Source organism: Gnatocerus cornutus, chromosome 1 (genome assembly GCF_029298725.1).
Source record: "Gnatocerus cornutus isolate USDA-ARS CGAHR chromosome 1, icGnaCorn1.1, whole genome shotgun sequence".
Taxonomy (NCBI): domain Eukaryota; kingdom Metazoa; phylum Arthropoda; class Insecta; order Coleoptera; family Tenebrionidae; genus Gnatocerus; species Gnatocerus cornutus.
In genome coordinates, this window is record NC_142233.1 from 17,775,069 (window position 1) to 17,799,777 (window position 24,709).

At 34.3% G+C, this 24,709-nt stretch overlaps 1 protein-coding gene across 1 annotated transcript; it reads left to right on the forward strand.

Annotated features, from left to right (window-relative positions):
• The first annotated feature begins 4,190 nt into the window (after positions 1–4,190).
• On the forward strand, positions 4,191–15,908 carry Poxm (paired box pox-meso). Its single transcript, XM_088037705.1, has 2 exons — positions 4,191–4,481; positions 14,807–15,908. Exons 1-2 carry the CDS (start codon positions 4,472–4,474, stop codon positions 15,550–15,552), a joined length of 756 nt encoding a protein of 251 aa, XP_087893831.1. The 5' UTR covers positions 4,191–4,471; the 3' UTR covers positions 15,553–15,908.
• The last annotated feature ends 8,801 nt before the right edge of the window (positions 15,909–24,709 follow it).

Consider the following 24,709-nt stretch of genomic DNA (forward strand, 5'->3'; position numbering starts at 1 on the left):
GATGTCATATTTGGCTGTCAAATATTCAAGCAAACGTGAAACTAAAAACACTGTCGAATTACAAATAAAAAAAAATAAAAATGGTTTGAATTTCGTAAACCGAAATTAGCAAAGCACGTAAATTGTAATTAACCCGAGTAATTTCTATTTGTATCACACAAAAGCAGTCCACTAGCATAAAATTGTTCAATTCCCTCAATTTAAGTGTACGAGTGGAAACATTGCATACCTATTAAAGCGATGAATTTATACATAAGCGATTGTTCGATTATTCCACCGGTCCGTTTGTTGTTTAATTGAGTAGTTTAAGCGCGTTCTAACTTTTCCCCATCAATTTTCTGCTCCTTTTGGTGGAAGTAGAAATAATAATCATCTGCGGCTAATTTGTTTAGTGTGGCAACGTTACGAGCCTGTGTAACCCCCTCATCAGTCACTGGAGGGTCAGGCGCACGTTGTCAGAAACCGACGGCGGCGTCTCAGAGATATCCTTCAGTATTTGTGACGCCCCATTTCATTCGCTAATGATGTAGACTGCACGTCTCGTCTCGCCATTGCAAACAGAACTTTCTTTTTCTTCGAGCGCGATTTTGAATTGAAAGACCTGGGACTCATTTAACACTTGAAACGTTTTGGTCTTTTGTCAACAAAGGAATCGATTCCACGTTATTTTTACAAGCGAAATAGTTCTTTACTCTTACAATTATAATCATAATGCGATTTTTATACGAGTCCAACTTGCACTGTATGAACAAGAATTCATTATGTATATAAACAAGCCATGAGATTAACAATGAAAACTGTACTACTGGAAGAACATTCTCGTTTTATTTCTAGTCGATGTACAATAGTCAAAGGAAACTATCGGGCAAATTAGCACACATATTTTTTTAATTAACTCTCCCCCAACACCTGTTTAATTAGAATGAATATTCCCATTGAAACTTTAGCACCGCTCTCAAAACCGTTTAGGTAAGATAAAATCTCGAGTTTGTAGAACCCGAAAATAAAAATAACTTTTTTTGAAAAGCCAGCACACGTTTCATCAGAATGTAAATGAAGCCAATACGAACATCGTTAGATACGGCTCAAGACGGTCTCCGTGCACGAAATCCTATCACTAGTTCTGCCTTGCCTGGTTTCTTGTAAAATATCACGTGTTTTACACCATAGCATGTCGGTTTTAGTTGCTTAAATTCTCAAATTTACCATTTTATACAAATATCACACGTTATTAACGTCAAAGGAATATAAACAAAACGTTCGATCAATCGGATTTATTCGTCTGCGAACGCAATTGTCAAAAATGCGCTCACCCAGCCTTAGATTCTTCTGCGAATTTTTATACAGAGTGTCCCAGAACTCATGACCCATAGTGCCGACAGCAATACAGATGGTAAATTTCAAAACTAAAATTGACCAAGTTTAATAGTATTCGAGAAAGGATGAAAAATTAACAACCAATCCCGAAAGCTTATTGTAGAGATAGAGTAAAATATCCTAGGCAACGGGAGTGTAATGTTCATCTGACCAATGAATGGTAGTTTGTGTCCATAGTTACCGATTTTCAAATTACTGTTTTGCTTCGGGATTGGCTACCATTTTTTCGTCTTAACTCGATTATTTTTTTGGTTTAGAATTGTTGCCTCCATAAGCCTTTTTTCTCTGGGTCACTCTGTATAAATTTATTAAACCGATCATATCCTCGAAGTTAACTTTCAATACTAAAATTGTTTAATTTATTTTTTTCGTAAATACCTATAGGCACATATACAGGATGGCTCATCTAAGAATTTCAGGCCCCACATCTGTCTTATTTGTGAACGGATTTTAATAAAATTTAAAACTAAGATCATTGAATAGGTGAAGCTGAATTCGACGTTAATTAAACTATTTCAACGTTAAAAACAAAATTTGAGTCACCTTTTCAACGAGTAAATTTATTTCAAATGTTTACTATCACGTTAACTATGAAAAATTAAATTTATTTACCAAAAATTGGTGGGATTCCTCTGTCCGTTTAAGAAATTGAGTCGATTTTGCCGTTAAAAATAGTAATTTTCTTGAAACGATTTAGTAATGATATCTTTGAAATAACAAATGAAGGCGTTATTTTGTGCACCCCTACTGACCTTGCTGTATGACAAGTTTGAATTTCTACACATTCTAACGGTTTCTCTGTCAATGCATTGCAAAAATTCCCAAAAGACCAAAATAACAAACGATAAGAGAGCCGAAATAAGCTTCTGTAGGTCGAAATTGATCATAATCAGACAATAACCTCAAATGAGAAGTGGCAAAAATGACAGATTGAAACAAATGTCAGGGATGTCCAAAATTGCCCTTGATTTCATAGCAGAAGATGATTTTGCAGCGTTTGGAAATGTTGGCTCCGTTTTTACTGTTTTTCTTGAAAACTGGGCCTGCTAGACCGTTCATTTTCAGCGAGCGCCTGTTATTATTGCCGTTTTATAAAACGTAATTTTATATGATTTAAATTTAAATTTGAACGAATAAAATTAACGTTGTTGAGAACAGAGTGGCGTCTGCAATGCCAAATCAAACTTTATTTCTTCATTTATCTTGGTTTTAAATTTCACTAAAATCCGTTTACAAATAACAAAGATATTGGGCTCGAAAGTCTTAGGTGGGCCACCCTGAATACAGGGTGTTGGGTAAAATTACGACCATGGCAAAAAGGGTGATTAAGGCAGCCGTGAAAAATAATTTAGGCGACCTTAACAAAAAATTTAATTTTTGGTTTTTAAAAGCGGACGAAAAATGACCGCTTTCATTTTCGTTCGTACTAGGGTGGCGTTATCTATCGATGTTTTTTTTATCTTACATCATGATACCGACATTACCCCGAATTTTACAATAATTTGGGTAAAATTAAATTAACAAACTGCCGAAATTGCTAATGTAAAATAAAGAAAATATGAGCTTTTCTAAAGTATCCATAAATATTTACAATTATTCGGTTCCTATAAATGAGTAGATCAATAATTCTTAATTAAAAATTAATAAACTTAAATTTAATGAAGTCGCCTAAAAAATTTTATGTGTATCACGGCCAAAAAGTGCCATTTTGCTCTCGCCCTCTTTCTGGTCTTAGCCTAAAATGAAACACTTTTTGGCCTTGGTACACAAATAACTATTTTCGAAGTTTTTTTGGACTTTAACAGTTTAAAGAGCTGGAAGGCTTTATTTGTTTATTTGCACTGTATTTTGAATCAAAGTTATCCTTGAAGAGGATAACAACTGACAGCTGTTATTTTATACCAGTGGCGTAGTTGGTTCGTAATTATAAAAATAAAATTATTTGCCGCACAATAAGACTATCGTTATTACGGCCGTTACATGTTTGTATTATTCAAAATTATGGTCCTTCTGAACATTTATTAAAAATTAGTTTTCTCTTCGTTTCTCAAATAAAATTGCAATTTTTTCTTACTCTTATCGGCGCCACTGATTTCACTGTCAAATTATTCATTTGGTCCAGAGACTACATGGATTTTCGCAAAATTCAAAATCGGATTAAATGAATCTAATTGGACGATTTTAAAGTCTGCATATTTCGCATATTTTGTATATTTCGCACATACGGGTGACCGGAACGTCTGGGCAATTTGTTTACAATTCCAGATTTTCTCGATTTTTTTTGCACCACTTTTTTTAATGTCGCAAATGGGTAAGTTTGCCATTATATTTTTACTTTTCAATCATATCTTAAATGTATCGGATTTGCATAAAATTTAAAATAAAAACATGGAGAAACGTGAAAAAACCCTAAATTAACGATAGTTTCCGCAAAATCTCAAAACTGGTTGAAAAATAAAAATTTTCAAGCGTCGCGACGCCCAACTAACGGCGATAACTTTCCAGATTTCTTTCTTTCAAACTAAAAATTATTTTGTAGGTGAAAAAAAAGTGTTGCCAACCCGGCCCCTGCAAATTTCCTTTTTTTTCTGACCCTCCGACACCATTTTAAAACGTGTGAAAATCCACCGTGACTGAACAAAAGAGCAAGAACTATCAACTCCGGCACACCAAATTAGTACAGAGATTCTAAAACAGTCATGCTCGTGGAGTCAACCAATAAAATCGCTCGAATCCCCCAACCATAACGAACTCGATTGGCCGACAGTGTAAATCGGCCATTTTATAACATAAAGGCGTCCAAAGGTGGAGCTTGTAAATAGCAGTCGTACAAGCATCAATATAATCTTAACACCATGAAGTTTCCACTCAAATGGTCTCCGAGATTCAAAAGAGCAGCTGTTACGTGTTTGATTATATTTGTCTACTTTCATACTTAGTCGACTAATCGGGTTTAAGTTATTTTCATGGGGATATTAATACGACGAGGTTGGTAATGTGGAGTTTTTAGTCAAAAGGTGCAGTGACGCTACTTTTGGTGGGTTTTGTGGTGTTTATTGTGACTTGTGGACACAGAAGACTGGATTTTTTTAATATGGATACTGGTGAGTTGGTGATCAAGTTGCTTCCAGGAATTGACGAAAATTGATGCACTCTTAATTAATTAAAATAATTCAAAAGTACTCCTAATTAGTAGGGGCAGTAGCTACTATGGCATAATTAATTATTTAATAACTTCAGTCGTTCCATGCAGTTTGCAGCACAGCAAGTGTACTCGCATTTCTTTCTTAACCGGCATCCACCTAATTAATTAAGTCAATTAATAATTAATTTTAAATCATAATTATTCCTTTATTAATGGACTAATCTTCCAACAATTCGTGACGTCTCTTGGCGACTACACCAAAGTATTTATTTACTCTCTTCATGAAATTACCTAATTCTTACTTAAACATTCTGGAGCTTCTGTTTTTTCTCACCATTTCCAAATTGCCTCCTCTGATTAATTATCGTTTCTTCGTTTTATAATTTATTAAATTAAAAATTCCCGCTTTTCTCCGTCCGTCGCATTCCTCTAGCGTCGGTCGGATTGAAAACGAATGCGAGGAACAAAGAGCAAGAAAATGCATCCTTTTAAAAATCCTCTGTCTTAGTATTCTTTAATAGTCAATTATGCTTATGTTGACATTGTTTGGAGAGGCTACTGGGCTTAATGAAATATAAGCACTGAACTGCTAAAGCAAACATAACCCAAATCTCAGTGTAAACACAACTTTTGTGTGAGATGAGTGGAACTGATTTGTTCTTCAGCTGTTTTGAAAAATTGTGTGTTTTGTTCGACTGCTTGATTAATGGTTAGGTATTTTAATAATAGTTTGATTCTTTAATTGAAAAAAATATAAATTGTTGGGCTCAAATCAATTAAAATAGACGTGTTTTGGTACAATTTTAATATTCTTTTAGACGTGTTTATTGAAATTGAAAATTCTTTTTCAGTAGGTAAGTGGTTAAAAGTAGGTATTTAGGTTCGATTTATTATTTTACATATTTACATATCTTAGGTAGATAGCAAATAATAAAATTGTAGTAAACCACTGTAAAATAATGAAGAATGATGCTATTGAAAAGAAATCCAAGAATAAATAGTCAATAAATTAAAAAAATTGTACTGGAAGAGTGAAAAGTCATTTTTAATGTAGAATTTGACTCTTGTTTTAAAATTTTAAATCCGTTTTCTTAACCATAAAATAGATTTAAAGTAAATTATAAAAATTAGAAATTTTTTACTTTCGAAAAATCTAAGAACGAATTTTTAGCTAAAAATCGCGAAAAACACGATGGCAAAAACCGTTTCTTTCGATCTGTCGTAGTTTTCGAGATTTTGAAAAAAAATTCCTTCGAACATTCAAAAATTTCGCCATCTAGCGACAACCCAAAAATTTAAATGGCCATAACGCAGTTATTTGTTGACGAAAATTAAATATTCTTGCGGCTTTGGATTCAGCGTGACATTCTGCGTAAAATGAGTCCAATTTTGTTGAGTTTTCTTAATAAATAAACGAGGTAGCGGTAAAAAACTGTTTTGGAAACATCATTTTAGGGTGATTTTCAATCAATGTTTTCAAAATGAAAACGACGTTTAATAGCATTGAATTACACATCAGTCGAAAGAGGAGCTCGAAATCTATCTACTGACCAAATATGAGATCTATCGGACAAATAGTTTACGAGTTTTGGCGAAAAATTAAAAAAATTAAAAATTTTCATCGTTTGAATCGTATTTTTTTTTCGCGAAAAATTGACTATAGAATTTTGGGCTTTTGAGAACTTTTTCTAACGTAAAATGAGCTGAGAAAAACAATGGCGCAAACCGCATCTCAATATCTCAAATGGTTTCCGAAATATTTAACTTTAAAAATTAGGAAAAATTAGGAAAAATTAAAATCAACTATCCGAAACTTTGATCCGCCATAATTCAGTCATTTGTTGTCGGATCTAAATTTAAATCCCAGATTTGGAATCTGCGGAAAATTCTGCGTTACACTGGTATATAATAACACAACTTTACTCCAAAAAATAAGCGAGATATCGAAATCAGAAATTTGGCATAGTTTTAGTCATGAATTTTCGCGAAAAACTGCAACTTTCGACTTTTTAAAAAATATAAGAACTATTTCTTATGTAAAAAATCGCGAGAAAAACGATGGCGGAAACCGCATCTTAATATCTGCAATAGTTTCCGAGATATTGAGCACGAATTGTTTCGAACCTTCAAAAATTTCTCCCTCTGGCCACAACCCAAAAATTCAAACGGCCATAACTCAGTTTTTCGTTGAGGAAAATTAAAAATTCTTGCAGCTTTGGATTCAGCGTGACATTTTGCGTAAAATGAGACCAAATTTGTTGCGTTTTCTTAATAAATAAACGAGGCATTGGCTAAAAACTGTTTTGAAGAGGTCGTTTTGGGGTGATTTTCAATCACTGCTTTCAAGGTGAAAACGACGTTTAATACCTTTGTGTTAGACATAAATCGAAAGAGGAGCTCGAAATCTATCTACTGGCCAAATTTGAGATCTATCGGACAAATAGTTTATGAGGTATGGCCAAAAATTAAAAAAATGAAAAATTTTCATCGTTTGAGTTGGATTTTTTTTTCGCGAAAAATCGACTATCGAATTTTGGGCTTTTGAGCAGTTTTTCTAACGTAAAATGAACCGAGGAAAACGATGGCGCAAACCGCATCTCAATATATCTAATAGTTTCCGAGATATTTAACTTTAAAAATTAGGAAAAATGAAAATCAACTATCCGAAATTTTGATCGGCCATAACTCAGTTATTTGTTGTCGGATCTGAATTTAAATCCCAGATTTGGAATCTGCGTGAAATTCTGCGTAAAATGAGCCCTAATACCACAAAAGTTTAACAAAAATAAGCGAGAAATCGACCACAGAAGTTTGACATAATTTTAATCAAGATTTTTTTTCGAAGATATCAAATTTGACTTCCGAAAAATCTAAGAACAAATCCGTAACTGAAAGTGATGGAAAACGAGTCTACTGGTGATTTTATTACGTAAACTCTTCACTTCAACCCAACGTCTCTCGTCTCTGTTGAAAGCTATTTGTAATTATATTATAGGACTAATACGAAATATTTGTATTTTCGCCACTCGAGACAGGAACAGAACATCGAACACCTCCGGCGTCCAAATCCATTTACTGAACAAATTGACTTGAAGCAAACACTGTTCTTTTTCACCGAACAGATTATTGGTTTAGAGGGACACATTTTTAAATCTCTTCATGTTGAGTAAACAAAAGTGAAGCAGCAATTGCCGTTTTGCCACCGGTGGTCGTTTAACGCAACAACGAAAGGAGAAAAATTGTTAAATTCACTTTCTGTCACGCGTTCAATATTGTTTACTGCCAACTTACCACGTTTTAAATATGCGTGTTTGAGAATTCTCTTTATTGTGCGACCAGCAACAATAGAATATAACTCTGGCTTGATCGTTATTTCTTACTCAAGTATGCCACTCAATATTCGCGTTACTTTGTCTTTAGAAAAGTGGAGGTTCAGGTGAGATTGCGGTCTTAATCGCTCTGACTGACAGGAAGTTAACAATCTGAACACAATTTTTTATGTAATCGACAGATTCGGCATACACGACCACTTCCTCGGACTTAATGCACGACTTTAATTTTCTCCTATAACAAGTTGAACAACAATGACCTGCAGACTCCAGTAAATCATTGCTCCAAGAATACAAATCTGTTGTCATTCACCAACAAGCAATTTCAAGGTTGATAGATTTAATCACATCTTGGAAAAATTTTCAAAACAGTATCACAAATCGGTACGGCGACGCGATGTTGTTATTTTACCAAAGTTTAGAGATTGCACTCTGCTGTCTTTAGCATGGAAGAAAATAAAAATAAACACGATAAGTTTAAATTTATTATGTCATGGGTTATATGAAGGTCACCTCGTATGATTTAAATTCTAATGTATACAATGTCGTCTTTTACAATTATTGACACTTTACGGCTCGGCTTTTATCGACACGAGAACTTCTATTATTTTCTGGTGGAGATTAGTATTTTTAATGAGCGCTAATGGGGTGTTATCAGTGAGATAAAGAATCGTAAAGATAGCTCTCAAAATCCGAATCTGTTTAGAAACAGATTTAAAAAAAAAATCTTGTTTTGGAAGAACTGTCACTCTTCTGTATCACGTGGTGTCGCTACTAACGCCCCACAGCGCAGAAATTTCGAACCCCAGATGAAAATTCAATTTTGGAACCGTCACGTTTCATTTTTTTCGACCATTTTATTACGATTATTGACATTCAGTGTTAATACAACCCCACTGAAAATCACGGCCTCCTTGGTTTTTGTATGCAGTTCTGGGACCTACAGAATTTAATTGAAAATTTTGAGTTCGTTCTCAAAAAAATTCTACAGTTTTTACTTTTTGTTCTAAAATTCTGTAATTAAGCACACTCAGTGGACGACTCGCAGGCAAAAAGTTCACCAGATTTCATTGCTTGAATTTTGAGTTCGTCTTCTAATTGGAAAATGCAAAATTTTTACTTCTTGTTATAAAATTTTCTAATTTAGTTTAATTTTAGTGAACGACTCGTAAGCAATAAAGCCACCAAATTTCATTGTTTTAGATGTAAAGTAAGAAAAATTTAATTCTCTAAGGTGAGAATTTGAATTTTATTTTTTTCCTGCTCTCCCGAAACTCCAAATTAAATTGGAATAATGGTGGATTGTGCTTTCAGAAGTTCTTAATTCGATAGACATTTTCAGAATCCAATGTTATTGCGGCATTATTCAAAAAAACGAATTAAAAACGATAAATTTCAAATTTCCCGCTCGAAATTGAAAAGTTTGTGCTACTGAAAATTGGTGCTCACTGTCTAAAGTCCGTTTTTTTTTTAAAAACCACCAAATCGCAATTTTCCCCTGCATTAAAACCGGCAACGTTGTCTAGGGAGATTTTTGATGAGAAAATAGTTGTCAAATTTTTGACATTTCTGAAAATTAGGCAGTGTTTCCGTTAAAAACGTTTCTTTTACAGCCTGTTGGATTACAAATCAAATGATTTAATAGTGAAAAGACACGGCACAGCCTGAAAGGCCGTTTTGTGTAATCAAATTGTCAATTAGGCAGCTAACCTGTTTGATTTTATCCCCAAAAAGTCACCATCGACGACGTTGCCGGTTGTAAAGTGGTGGGAGAGTGCGGTTCTTTAATAAAAAAACGGACTTTAACCTTACTTTTTAAATTTACTTGTGCAGTTGGTTGCAAGTGTTGCGTGAATTGGGTTTTAGGGTACAAAAGACGATCGCGTAAGTTCTGCCAATGTAATGTGGCGGAATTTAATTTGTTTCTTACCGTTTTTAAACAGCAATCGCATCTAAGGGGAATTTCACTTCACTTAGAACAGGTTTTAAGGCTCGCACTAAAAATTTCGTTACCTACTTTGATGCACAACAATTTTTATGTCAAAATTGTCAAATGTCAAATTCTAGGGAAAAATCGTACCAACCTTTTCATCTTAGTCAAGATTCCAACTTTAAATAAAGAAATAACTGTTAAAATGACAATAGCAACCTAAACCGACTGTACCAATGGCAAACACGGACCATAAAAGTGCTCTGGAATGGCATATTTGCAGGAAAAGGTTTGTTCAGGCACACAGTGACAGATCTTCATTTTGCGGCCTTCGAAATTTCGGGCGGGAAGTTTGAAATTTTACATTTTTAATTCAATTTTTTTACTAATACCGTAATAACATCGAATTCTAAAAATTGCTCTCAGAATAAGAATAGTCACGAGCACAATCTGCCATTAACCAAATCTGATTTGAAGATTTAGGAGAGCGGGAAAAAAATAAAATTGAAGTTTTCATGTGATTCCCTCAATCATGAAATGAAAAGTTGTCCGCAAAACATCCGGAAAACTGAGCGTATAATAAATGCTTGTTAATTTTGTTATTATTAATGATAATAAAATGTGCTAGTGCATAGACTATTGAGAACAAGTGAGCCTTAAAGATGTTTAAGTGAAAGCCAAATCGTTATCTCGACCATACTGTTGATAACCTTTAACTCCGAGATAATTTTTCCACTGATTTAATTTTTTCCGTCGACTAATGTTTAACGACAAATTAAATTTCATCTGACTTGCCAAACGATGAAAACTCATTAGACAAGCGGAGAAAATTATTAAATAAATTTAACTGGACCATAAATTTTCTGAAGCAAACAAATCTATCCAGCTAATAAAGTTGGCTCAAAGAACGACTCCCTAGCTGTGATGCATGATCTAACATGTGTTGACATTGTCGGAGTCGCTAATACCGACACACAACACAGTTTCGAAAACAAAAACACAACGACAGACTTGGCCTGCTTTGATCTGGCGAAAGTAATTTATGTTGGCGCATTTGCCTCTACGGTTCCAGACTGCCTGTAAAACTGTACAGTCCGAGGCAGAAATTTATTAACTTAAAACGTACCATAACCTGAACTGTTTTATTATCAGAGTTCGACGATTGACTCCAGAGCGATAACACGACTAATTAAACATGGCTATTGCGTGAATGGGGCAACATGACATGTTATTTTATGGAACCGACGGCTTTGGAATTCGGAAAGTGTTGGCACCCCTGCGGCAAACAAAAAAACTCCCGACGACACAGGTAAATGAAGTACGAGCGCGTACTTAAATAGATTGCTGCACTAATTTGGTTTGACTATACCGGCTTAATTTAATAGACATGTAGATGTTAAACACATTTGTAGGTGATTAAGCAAAGTTGACAATCTGGCAAGGATTCCGGCTATACATTACCAACATTAATCAAACATTCTATCAATTTTTTCCTCTTGCTCAGCCAAACTGTAAATAAGCAGTGTCAAGAAAAATTTTATTACTCCAGCCATAGCTCATCTCCAAAATAATCGAAGCACCTGGTCGACCTATCCACGCCTTGGCCCGCCACATTACCTGCCAGGTATTCCATTCAAAGGACTTTAAGATGGCGAATCGGACGCCATCTCCGTTCTTTTCCGCAGCCCGCATAATAACCATCGAAAAGCTGAAAAGTTGAGCTCTAATAATAGGTTTCCTCATTAAAACGAATTTGTTAGAGTGGTTGGTTTCGTTTTTTCGGCAATTTGTTAAGCAAGGGAACTCGAATATACGTACAGCTCGGTTTCGGAGGCTTTTATAATGGGCGAGACGGTCTGCCGCTTCGTCACGGTACAGTAAATGGTGAAAGTGATTATTTCATTTCAGCTGTGCATTCGGGCTGTTTGCACGTATTAAAATCGTATGGTTTATTTTGGGGGGGTATTTATGTCTTTATTTACGGCAATTTCGTCTTTTTGGCGAGTTTGACCAACGAGATTGAGCGCTCGAGATTATGTGGTCGTTTTTCTAGTCATTTCCATAGTGTAAATCTGGCTTTGGGCAGGGGCGTTCTTTTTCATTTTTCTCCAAACATTTTATCTTGGCTATACAAGTTTTGCCAATCGGCAGCACTGCTCTCAGCGACCGGTTTTGTTCTAATTTTGCAATGGCTCTTGATGGGCATTTTTAAACAGCTACTGTCGTTAATTGTCACAAATGACAAGTAGAAGCACGCCTATGATTCAAAGTGGAAATCACACTAAACAATTATTTTTTTGGGTTCTTCTGTAGTAAATTTTCTTCACTTTTCCTTGAAAACTTGCAAAGTTACGGGATTGCTTGACAGTGTTTTGGAAAGCTAATTTAAAGAGCTTTCAAACGACGTATAAAACTCAACGCTACATTAAGTACTTTCTGAGATATTTTTAAAAACCTGATCTCATGTCTCAAAAAAGCAGTTTTTAGTAATTTTTATAGGTAATTGCATATAACTTTAGAATTATTACATCGAGTTTTTATTGGAATGCACCATTGAAAAGATTGAGATCTTGCCTTTTAGATGCGCTGACAAACGCTTGCTATCTCTTATCGTTTAGAAGTTACAAGACAAAAAACATCGAGAAGTTTTTGAAAAAATTAAAACCTTTTTTATTTTTTGGCGATTTCGTAAAAAATCAATGCCATTGCCTAAGAAATCTTAATTTATAGACACATCGCGACCTGAGAACTATAAGGTTCTAACTAACATTTGCATTAAATTGTTCAGTGTTCACGTTATCAGTGATATCTCTTTAATTTATTAAGCATTTATTTAAAAAAATGGCAAGATCTATTAAAATTATTTTAGCTTGTTAAAATATTAACTCACTTCTTTTTTATACATGATAAGAATTGTTTAAAAAAATCGCAAAACAGACAATTTAAATTTTCACAAAAAATCACTTTAGAACCTTATAATTCTCACGTCGCGACATATTGAGTTTTAAAATGACTTTAATGCTAACGTCAGAGCGGAATAACACAATTTTTACTAAATATTTAAAAGATAACAAAACAGAAAAATCGCTCCATATTTTTTGTCATGTCAAAAACTAAAAACTAACAAAAATATGAATTTTAATAAGAAAAAGTTGAAAACAATTAGTCCGTTCTAAAATTCAATTTTCTAAAATCTGTATTTTTGGTTCTAAAATTTGGCACTTTGGCGCAGTTAATAAATACATTAGAAGTAGTAACATCCCCAAATGACATTGATATAACTAAAAAACTAACAACAATACGAATTTTAATAAAAAAAAATTGAAATTATTTGGTCCGCTCTAAAATTAATTTTTTTTAAATCTCTATTTCTTAATCTAAAATTCTGCGCTTCAACCCAGTTAATAAACACTTTAGAAGTAGTAAGCGTTTCAAATTTTATTGTGATAACTAAGTTGAGAATATTTGGTTGGTTCTAAAAAAACTTTTTAAAATCTCTATTTTTACTTCTAAAATTTTGCACTTTGGCACCGTTAATGAACACTTTAGAAGAAGTAACCTCTCCAAATTTCATTGACATAACTAAAAAACTAACAAAAATACGAATTTTAATAACAAAAAGTTGAAAATATTGGGTCCGTCCTAAAGTTAAATTTTCTAAAATCTTAATTTTTGGCTCTAAAATTTTTGCACTTTGACACAATTAATGAACACTTTGGAAGTAGTAAACTCCCCATATTTCATTGACATAACATGAATTTTAATAACAAAAAAAGTTGAAAAAATGTGGTTTTTGGTGTATAGGATTATAATCGCTTATATTTCTGTTTTTATTAGTTAATGACTAGATTTTTTTGTAAAGTTTAAGACCAAAAAACATGCTGGCTTTTCTAAAAACAAAAATATTTCTTAGTCCTGTCCTGATGGAGCGCAAAACGGGCTTCGGATTCAGAATCAGGAGGCAATTCAACTTAAAAATTACTTTAGCACGACCCTCATAAACAGATGAGAGTGCTCCAGAATGTGTCCAGGTAAACTTAATCCACGCTTTGTTTTGACAGGTTAATTGGTTTTCTTTAAAGTCTCGTTTGAAAAAGCTTTCAATTAAGAGTTGCTGGAGCCACTGACAAGTTAATTAAATTCACGGTTACTCACAAACATTGCAAATAACTATTTGGTTTGTTCGGACTCAGGAACCATGGCTAATTTAGCGTCTACAATTTCAGGCTTTGCGGCTCAGAAAATCCCCTTTGAACTTGACAAGTATGATTTATGATTCTCAACTCTCAGTTTACGTTGCTTTTTAATTTACCAGATGGACATAGATGTGGAAAAAGTGCGATGATCGAATATCACCAACGCCAATATCACACGCGCGTTTTTATTGGACTCGCATAAAATGATCCAGACGGTTAAAAAATACTGCGCAGCTAATGAGAAACATGTAACGTGGTTATAAGGTGCCGAAATGACTACAAAAATTCGGTCTGAAACAATGCGAGCGGTTTATGGGGGTTCCGGAAACGCCCACACTTCCACAAAGTCCAACACATGAGTGAAATCCTAGATGTTAGAGGGTCACAATGTCAATTATTGTGATGCTTGGGAATGTTAACGTGGGGTTGTTCCAGCATTGATCTATTCTGGTAAATGCCAAAGGTGTTGCTGAGACATTCTGGGGGTCGGGGCAAATTGGTGGAGATAACATTCTCATCATTCCAGAAGTGGAAGGACAAAATCTCCTTTGAATCCGTCCAAGAGCAGACGAACATCCCGGTAATTAAAAAAGTGGCTGAAACCCGAAACTCAGACCTCCGCAGAACCCGTCGGAACCGCTGCACGTTTCTTTGAAATCGACGACTCTAATTTTACTGTCGTATTTTTTCGGGGCTCTCATTCCAACAAATGGCTTCATGTTCTCGCTTTCCTCCATCTAATTAGTGCCACGTGCAATTCCGTTGATTCGTTGTGGAAATGAGCAACGATTTAATGATGTGCATCTTCTGAAGAGCGTTGTTGTTTCAGAGGGACAAGTCCAGCAATACGGCGAAGTGAACCAACTCGGCGGCGTCTTCGTCAACGGCCGTCCACTCCCCAACTCCGTCCGCCTCCGCATCGTCGAGCTCTCCCAAGTGGGCATCCGTCCCTGCGACATCTCTCGCCAACTCCGCGTCTCCCACGGCTGTGTCTCGAAAATCCTCGCCCGCTACCACGAAACCGGCTCCATCCTCCCCGGCGCCATCGGCGGCTCCAAGCCGCGCGTCACCACCCCGAAAGTCGTCGCCTACATCAAAGACCTCAAGCAGAAGGACCCGGGGATCTTCGCGTGGGAGATCCGCGACCGACTCCTCTCGGACGGCATCTGCGACAAGTACACTCTTCCCTCAGTGAGCTCCATCAGCCGGATCCTGAGGAACAAAATCGGGTCGTTGGTGCACCCCGCGCCCCATTCCCACTCACTTTACAACGCCATTTATCCGAGTTATCCTTACCCGCAGCAAAAGCTGCAGACGCCGCCTCCACAGCGACATGCTAGCGCCCCGTGTTGGCCCAGTTCGCACTCGGTGTCGGATATTTTAGCGGGAGTGCACGCGGCGGCTTTCAGGACGCCTCATGGGGGTCCCGCGGGAGTTCCAGGACCCACGTCCACGACGGACAGTGCACAGAACTACAATTATTACATGTATCTTCAAAGTGGGAATACCGCGATGCATATGGTTAACCCGGGAATTAATACTCACCCGTTGACGACGCCAGGAACGCATCTCTAAAGAAGGAACTGTGAAGTGTAGACTTAGCTTGTTTTGTATGCTTCAAAAGCTTTAAAATTTAATTTTAAGAAATTGTACATAATATTAGTTGCTTATAAATTTCTGTGCCTTATTGCGACTAGTTTAGACACGAATATTTATTGAACGACATTTTGTATGAGTAGTACAAGTATTTATTATCAACTGTAAATTACTTTAAGATATAAAAAATTATTATCCTTTCCAAATTTGCTTGATTTCTCTCGAAAAGTCACAAAGCAGATATACAAATGCATTGACACTGATGGGTTCGCATTCAATTTTCATGTTTTATGAAAAGTGTACAATAATTGCTTTGAAATATATTATTTCTTTCATTTCTGCTTTTTTTTTCACACATTTTCAGGCGCAACACTGCAGGTGCTTCATATAGGTAGGTAGACAGGAAATGGACCGTTTTTTGTCGGGTTTACGTCGCATTTCATTATTAAATGTCCCAAAAACTCAACATTTGCTAAACAATAAAATCGTTGCAGCAGATTTGCCAACTATGATTTTTAAACAATAGCGAATTACAATTTGATCATTTATTATCAATGTGTTGAGTTTTAGTATGTTACTGATAAACGCAAACTGATTTAGATTTTATAACTTGATGAGTTTTTTGTGCGGGGATAGTGGGATGAATACAAGATTTTATTTTCAAGGAGAGTGAATAGTTTATGTAAATTTTAGGGAAAGAAAGTGCAAAACCATTCCTAAGCTAAAAACTGTCAAGCAATGTTCAGAATTCAGAATAGAAAGAAATAAGAAAAAAAACTGTTGCATGATCTCCCAAGGTCGCAATGTTGGTGTGATGTGAATTTGGTTTCATGGTACAAAAGACGATCGTTTAAGTTCTATCAATGTCGGAATTATATTTGTTTATTACCTATTTTAAACGACAGTTGCATCTGATGGGATGAATTTCACTTCACTTGCACTAATTAATTACGCACCAATCTTTATGTCAAAATTCACAAATGTCAAATTCTGGGAAAATGTTGCCAACCTTGTCATCCTACAATTTCCAAAGTTAAATCATCACGATTTAAACTCTAAATAAAGAAATAATTTGTAAAAGTGGAGATTTACAACCTAAACCAACTGTACAAATGGATTCTAATTTATTAGCAATCGAAAGAAAACCAAAAATTTTGTATAAATTTGTATTCAAAATTTTAGGTGGTAATTCAACTTGGCTAGTTCATTAAAGCGTTCAAAAAAGATATTTAAAAGAAAAATCAATTTAAATTCGATCCATTAACGATTTAAAAATTCAATTTTTAGTGGCTTTGTTTGTGTTAAGTTTGTGGGTTGGCATTAGATCTAGTGACAATTATGTCAACGGTTGCTCGTGTTGCGCGGTTTGTGGCGCAGTTTAATACAATTTTAGACGCCGAAGAATTTACGGCTAAATCTCCTGATATCACGAACGAAGCCCTAATATGGTAATTATCAATTTTCTCCCGTCAAAAGTCAAAGCAAACGTATGAATATAATTGCAGAAAATTCATGAATTGGACAAGAAAGAAAAACATAACCTCATTATCGGAAAACGTTATTTTTGCTGTTTAGGTAACTTTGAGTAAAACATTGAAACCTTCGTCATTATGGGCGACATATTCTATGTTGAGTATCAAGCTCAGTATCAAGGAAAATGTTGACATTGCCAAATATTTGAAATTACGTGCAATTCTGAAACGAACCTGACATGGATATAAAGCAAAGTTTACTTCTGAACAAATTAAACGTTTTATTGAGGAAGCTCCAGACGAAAAGTATTTGTTCTCAAAGGTAATTCATCCATATAAACGCGACATTCTATTTTCGTTATCTATTTGTAGGTAGCACTGATTTTTGCCGTTTCCGGTGCATGTCACCAAAAGGAATTTAAAGACGTGCAAGTACATCATGTGAAACGAACTTTACATCAAAATCCCTGACAGTAAAAATAAAAGGCAAAGATCTTTTATTGTTGAACATTTCTATGATATTTGTAAGAGGAATATGAGCCTCCTACCCGTAAATTCCGACAGTTCTCAGTATTTTTTTAACTATCAGAATGGAAAGTGCACTCGTCAAGTGGTGGGATTAACAAGTTAGATGAGCAACCGAAAATTATTGCTAAATTTTTCAATTTGGAACATCTAGAGCAGGCGTTCCTAGGCGACAAAGTTGGTTGATGGAGGTGGACAATTCGATGCCAGGTAAGAGAAATGCGTCAAATATTCTTCTTACCCTACACACTACGTAATACAGTAATTCAACACTGGCGTGTTATTTCTAACAAAACTATAAAATTGGCGAAAAAAAGTTAAATGTGTTAAACGTACATAAACGCGTTTATATTTGTCGTTTTAAACAGAAATTGCATGAACTGTTTAAACCATGTGGGTGTTGGTGACAGTAGTAAATGACCAGTGGGAAATGAAATAGTGTCCTGATGATCGCTGTTACACGGATGCTAGGGACCCCAACCAGCCATGTCTCGGTTGTGTACGCTACGCCCATTTCCGTTCGTCCGTCACGTGTTCCTTACTTATTAATGCCCAACACTTTTTTCCCCAACATTAATAAACAACGAAGAAGGATTGAGAAGCCCAAATGGCCAAACTCTACCCTTATTAGAACAAATTCCGCGTATTAATTGGGCTTTGGAGACGTCTCCTCCTTGATGATCAGATTAGGCGTCCAAGACGTTTGTATGCTTCGCTGGGACTTATCGGCTGGATGCATGCACGTGCCAGGCTCGTATACACGACTTCAAACACTTCTGTCACCACCGTCGGTCACACTCTCTGACCGACTTACAAAATAGACTAACAAGATTGAAGATTGACACATGAGTCTCGAGAAGAAGCCCCCACACTTGGCAAAAGTAATGAGAAAGGATGAAAAGATTTTGAAAAGTTAAAGTTAAAGGTCTCGAAATTGTCCGAGACAAAACTTCCGTTCTGATTAAGCTGTAAATCAAAAATTAATTAACTTAATTTCACCATCGGACTATTTCCTGTTCTTTGTTCTTTGTTATCTCAATTATTGACGACATTTATATCACAACAACATAAACTATTGATGAGAAATTGCTGGAATGAAATGTTACCGCCGTAAATGTTCGTCAGGTAATTACGGTGTGTAATATTAGATTGTCTTCGTTTATTTCGAAGGAAACCGGTAGTCGGTTGTGTTTTCATTTTATTCAATTATGTTCCGATTGATTTTATGTGAATAAAAATAAATTCTCAAGTATATGAATGCAACATAACGAACACTGGGAGTATAATAACGTCAAGTTGACCATACGTGACTTGTAATCTTATATTGCTAAGATAATAAATAGTTAGTTGAAGTTTTGCGATTAGTATTGTTCAAATGAAATGAACATCAAGAAAGCGCTCGATCGGAAAAACATGTCGTAAATTTGTACCGCATTTTATAATCAATCAAGGGACCTATTCTAGCATTTGCATACAATCCGAAGAAATAAAATAATACTTGTCATACTGATGCGACCTTATGGACACAAATCTAATTGCTTACAATTAACGAGCTCGTAAACCATCTGCTTTTTAAATATGTAGGTAAAACCTAATATGCCGTTTTTGGTTTTCTATTATTCCGAAGTTACATGGAACATAATTATACGTCACAAAAGAGGTCACATGGGGAAAACAGAATGAGTTATTATTCTATTATTTTATTCATTTTTTCTTTGATATTAAAAAAAAACGTAATTTACAATTATCGAAGTCGTAATTAGAATGTCTCCATTGTTTTTTGCTTCTAAATATCCAAAAATCAAAGTTACCTTAGGTTGCAAATTTTAAAATTTTTATCGTGTAATTCGTTCTTGTTGCAATGGCGGTGTTATGTGAATTGGTTTTTGGGGCACAAAAGACGATCGGGAAAGAATACGGTAGGTTTAGGTTGCAAATGTCCACTTTGACAGTTATTTTTTTTATTTAAAGTTGGAATCTTGAATTAGTTTTGGAAATTTCAAGATGACAAGGTTGGCATTATGACAAAATTAACAAATGTCAAATTCTGGGGGACAATGATACCAAATTTGGGTTCCTAAAATTTCCAAAGTAAATTCATCAAAATTCCAACCTTAAATAAAAAAATAACTGTCATAGTAGACGCTGTAATGCGGTAATAACATCGAATTCTAAAGATAACTCTAAATTTAATTTGGAGGTTCGGGAGAGCAGGAAAAAAATCAAATTCAAATTGAGCAATCCGCGGAACACCCGGTACTTTAATAAAGTTGTTGTTGAGATCTATACATTTCCATTTAAATGTTAATTAGAAGTAGGTTCGTTCACGTCTCGTTTGCAAATAAACTGAATTTCGAGTTGAAGCGTAAAATTTTCATTTAATTCGCGGAATAATCAAATTCAGGTAATAAGTTAAAAATTAGTACTTATCGGCAGGTATAAGTCAAAATTTAGTTTCGGAATGTCGACAGTTGTAGTCAGCCTAAAAATCGTCTTTAATTTTGAAGATAAAATTTCGAAAATTTGCCTCTGTATCTGACGTAAGAGTTTTTTTTATCACCGACAGTTTTAACATAGCGACGCCTTAAAAATGTAGTTTTTAGCAACTTGTGAGGGTTTGTGGAACTCATTGCTGATTTTTTTTTGCAATATAAATGTGTTAAAATATAGTTTTCAATATCAAAACTTCAAAATTAGAACTACGTTTACACCAAACTGTCAACATCTGTCATTTATCCTCTAGTTAGTGAAATTCGTCGCTTTTTTGGTGTTAATTATCAATTTCTAGTGTCCAAAAAGTGAAATACGCCCGTGTTAATCAAAATTAGCTTTCATACGAATGAATAAAGTTACTTGTGAAAAATTGGTGTAAACGTAGTTTGCAACTGCCCGTCAAAATTTTCACAATTAACTTGATAAAATAGCGAAATTTGTTCAAAATTTTGCAATGTTTCAAAGGGAAAATTTCTTAAAACTGTCTTTTTTGCTCTAAAATTTTTAAAGCTTAAGTAGTGAAATCTGTAATTTTTACTGTTTTACAAAAAAAAAACTCAAAATTACAAAAAAATTTAGAAATTTGTGCAAAATTTTGCTTTGTTTTAAAGTGAAAATTTCTAAAAACTGTCTTTTTGCTCAAAAATTTTGAAACTTTGTCCAATTAATAAACAAGTTCAAAGTAGAAAAACCTGTAAATTTCAATCGTTTACAATAAAAACTGTCAAAATTACAGAAATTTGTGCAAAATTCTGCTTCGCTTCAAAATGAAAATTTCTAAAAACTGTGTTTTTGCTCTAAAATTTTGAAACTTTGCTTAAATAATAATCAAGCCTTAAGTAGTAAAATCTGTAAATTTTACTGTATTACAATAAAAACTGTCAAAATTACAGAAATTTATAGAAATTTGTGCAAAATTTTGCTTTGTTTTAAAGTGAAAATTTCTAAAAACTGTCTTTTTGCTCAAAAATTTTGAAACTTTGTCCAATTAATAAACAAGTTCAAAGTAGAAAAACCTGTAAATTTCAATCGTTTACAATAAAAACTGTCAAAATTACAGAAATTTGTGCAAAATTCTGCTTCGCTTCAAAATGAAAATTTCTAAAAACTGTGTTTTTGCTCTAAAATTTTGAAACTTTGCTTAAATAATAATCAAGCCTTAAGTAGTAAAATCTGTAAATTTTACTGTATTACAATAAAAACTGTCAAAATTACAGAAATTTATAGAAATTTGTGTAAAATTTTGCTTCGTTTCAAAGTGAAAATTTCTAAAAACTGTGTTTTTTGCTCTAAAATTTTGGAACTTTGCCCAATTAATAAACAATTTCAAAGTAGAAAAACCTGTAAATTTCAATCGTTTAAAATAAAAACTGTCAAAATTACAGAAATTTCTAGAAATTTATGCAAAATTTTGCTTTGTTTCAAAGTGAAAAATTCTAAAAACTGTGTTTTTTGCTCTAAAATTTTGAAACTCTGTTCAATTAATAAACAAGCCTAAAGTAGTAAAACTTGTAAATTTCACTCGTTTACAATAAAAACTGTCAAAATGACAGAAATTTATAGAAATTTGTGTAAAATTTTCCTTCGTTTCAAAGTGCAAATTTCTAAAAACTGTTTTTTGCTCTACAATTTTAAAACTTTGCCCAATTAATAAAAAAGTTCAAAGTAGTAAAACCTGTAAATTTCACTCGTTTACAATAAAAACTGTCAAAATGACAGAAATTTATAGAAATTTGTGTAAAATTTTCCTTCGTTTCAAAGTGCAAATTTCTAAAAACTGTTTTTTGCTCTAAAATTTTAAAATTTTGCCCAATTAATAAACAAGCCTTAAGTAGTAAAATCTGTAAATTTTACTGTTTTACAATGAAAACTGTCAAAATTACAAAAATGTTTAGAAATTTGTGCAAAATTTTGCTTCGTTTTAAAGTGAAAATTTCTAAAAACTGCGTTTTTTGCTCTAAAATTTTGAAACTTTGCTCAATTAATGAACAAGCCTAAAGTAGTAAAACTTGTAAATTTCACTCGTTTACAATAAAAACTGTCAAAATTACAGAAGTTTATAGAAATTTGTGTAAAATTTTGCTTCGTTTCAAAGTGCAATTTTCTAAAAACTGTCTTTTTTGCTCTAAGATTTTGAAATTTTGCCCAATTAATAAACAAGTTTAAAGTAGTAAAACCTGTAAATTTTACTCGTTTATTTTTTTTTTCAAATTTTAAGCACAATTTGCAGTAAAGTAAAAAGTGAGATATTTTATTGCAGTTATGTTAAAAAATTCAAATTAGCGAGTGTCTCCACAAAAACGTTACATTTCTTAGGCGTCGCAACGCCAAACTAACGGCGATAAAAATAATTTTTTGCATCAGATTCGAGCTTGATCGACTACAAAAAAATTGCCAATCTTTGGAACGACGATTTTTTTGGTTTCCAGAAGTGTTCCCGTCGCTGATAGCTGCACGAATTTTCGATATTTTTGCGCCGATTTGTACTTCTACTCTTTTTTGAACAAATTTATGAGATTCGCCTTGTACGAAAAAATCTCCGTTGAATCTCGAATGATTAATTAAACTAGGTAACTGTTGAAGTTTACGAAATGAAAATATATCTAGTGGATGAAACCACATTTCAACAGATTAATTTCATTATTTATCATTACATTTCTAAACATCTGGCAAGTAGTCCACCGAACAACACAAGGAAAATGTATCTTATTAACGGGAATTTAAATAAGTCGCTCCTCCTTCTCCGACTAAATTTCCGTCAAAGTGAACTTCAAGGGGCGCCGCAGTCACCATTTATCAACTTCCGACATGTGCGGATCTTTATATTATCCTTCGTGTCACAGAGCAGGTCTTTAGATTAATTAATTTCTGGAGACACAAAACTGTCAAACACGATGTAATTTTTTTTGAAATGTTCCGCACTTATGGAGGTAATCCCATGGAACGAAGAGTAAATATAGGGCAATAATATTTCGGTAATTTTCACGCGTCGTGTAAGGTAGCCAATTAAAACCAATGGAGTGGTAAAAAGAACAAACTGTGGCCGTCTCATTTAAAAGTATCAGTTTCACATGCGAGTTAATTATTTTGTCGGCTTCTCTTTGGTAAACCGAACTTATAGAAGACCTTCTAATATTGTAACATAGCCATAAAAGCGACGTAAAGGCGACAAACAAAAGAACAAATAACAGGTTAATTAACATTTCAAATTCTGAAAATACCACATCATCTTGTAACGAGACACACTGCAGAAATGAATATATTAATTTATTATCACGTGCTTATTAAAAGGCATTCATCTCTTCTATAGATACGAGTCAAAGAAGCCGCAAACATTTTTAATTTTGTCATTGGACACTTAACAGGCTGTGCATCAAACAAATGACATATGACTAAGATACGCCCACTTGTACATCAAGGAAATTTAACGTGATCTGTAGAAGCTAATATGTCAGGAAGCAGCGAAATGTTTCTGAAAAGCTGCCGTTTAATGAAGCCGCCGGAATGTGGTGGTGCAAAACATGAGGAAAAAAAAACAAATTTAATTTTTCCCGCAGGGAATTTAATTTTTCAAGGCGTCAAATTTAAAATCCGGCTCTGTCATTGGTCGTCAAGAGCGAGGTACACAATGCTGATTGTTTGAAACTCCAGCGAAATGTCAAATAGAACTGTCACATTTGTCAAATTGTCACAGCATCAGTGATAAACTCGTTTTTTTTATTATTTATAGCATTGTAAAACCCGCTCTGCTGAACGACCAATCACAGAGCCGCATTTTAAATTTGGCGCTCACAAAAATTGCCTTTACCCAAATTTTAAAAAATGGGGTCTCTTACTTTACTTAAAATTTTCACTGTAAAAACTTCAAGTTTTTCGCCGCGTAACTATGGTTAATGTCAACATTTTGTTAATAAACATCAATTGTTAAAATTTTGTTTAAATTTTGGCCGTGATTTCCAATTTCACTAAAATACAAATTAATGACGTCTACCTACTTTTTTGCTCGGTACTGTAATCATTCTACAATAACAAACGTTATTGGTTTCTTGTTATTGCATTACGCAAGAGTCACTAATGAGCAGTTATAAGATGTTTTTAGGGATTATACGAAAAAACTACCTGCAGTCATTAGAAGTTCAGCCGTCATGTGAACAGGTCGATTGTGCTACTGTGCCAAAAAGTGTGTGTTTCAAAGTTTTTTGTGGTGAAAGAAAGTGAAATTGTGCCCAGGATTCGGTGTCCCCAACTGTATGCAGGTAGGCAGCTAGTTTAATGTGAAGAAAACATTCCTGGGAATCCCCCATTTTCACCATCTCCTCTAGATTTAGTTCCTGCAAGAGACGTTGTCGCCCACGTTTGATTTACGAATACAATTATTATGTGTGCAATTGTATATGAAGACAAATGTGCACAAGTCAACATGGAGGGTTTCAGTTTAACAATTTATAAAACAAATTCCAATAACATCATTACTCAAAGGCACAAATATATGATAGGTTCATGTTTCTTTAATAACGCGTGAAATCTATTCTCCATTTCGTTCGTTTGGATTGCTTTTATGAGAATAATAATGGACGAAATGACGCACGTGCATCCATCTATCGATGGTCGGGGGAATTAGACTCTTAGGTGGTTAAAATCAATGA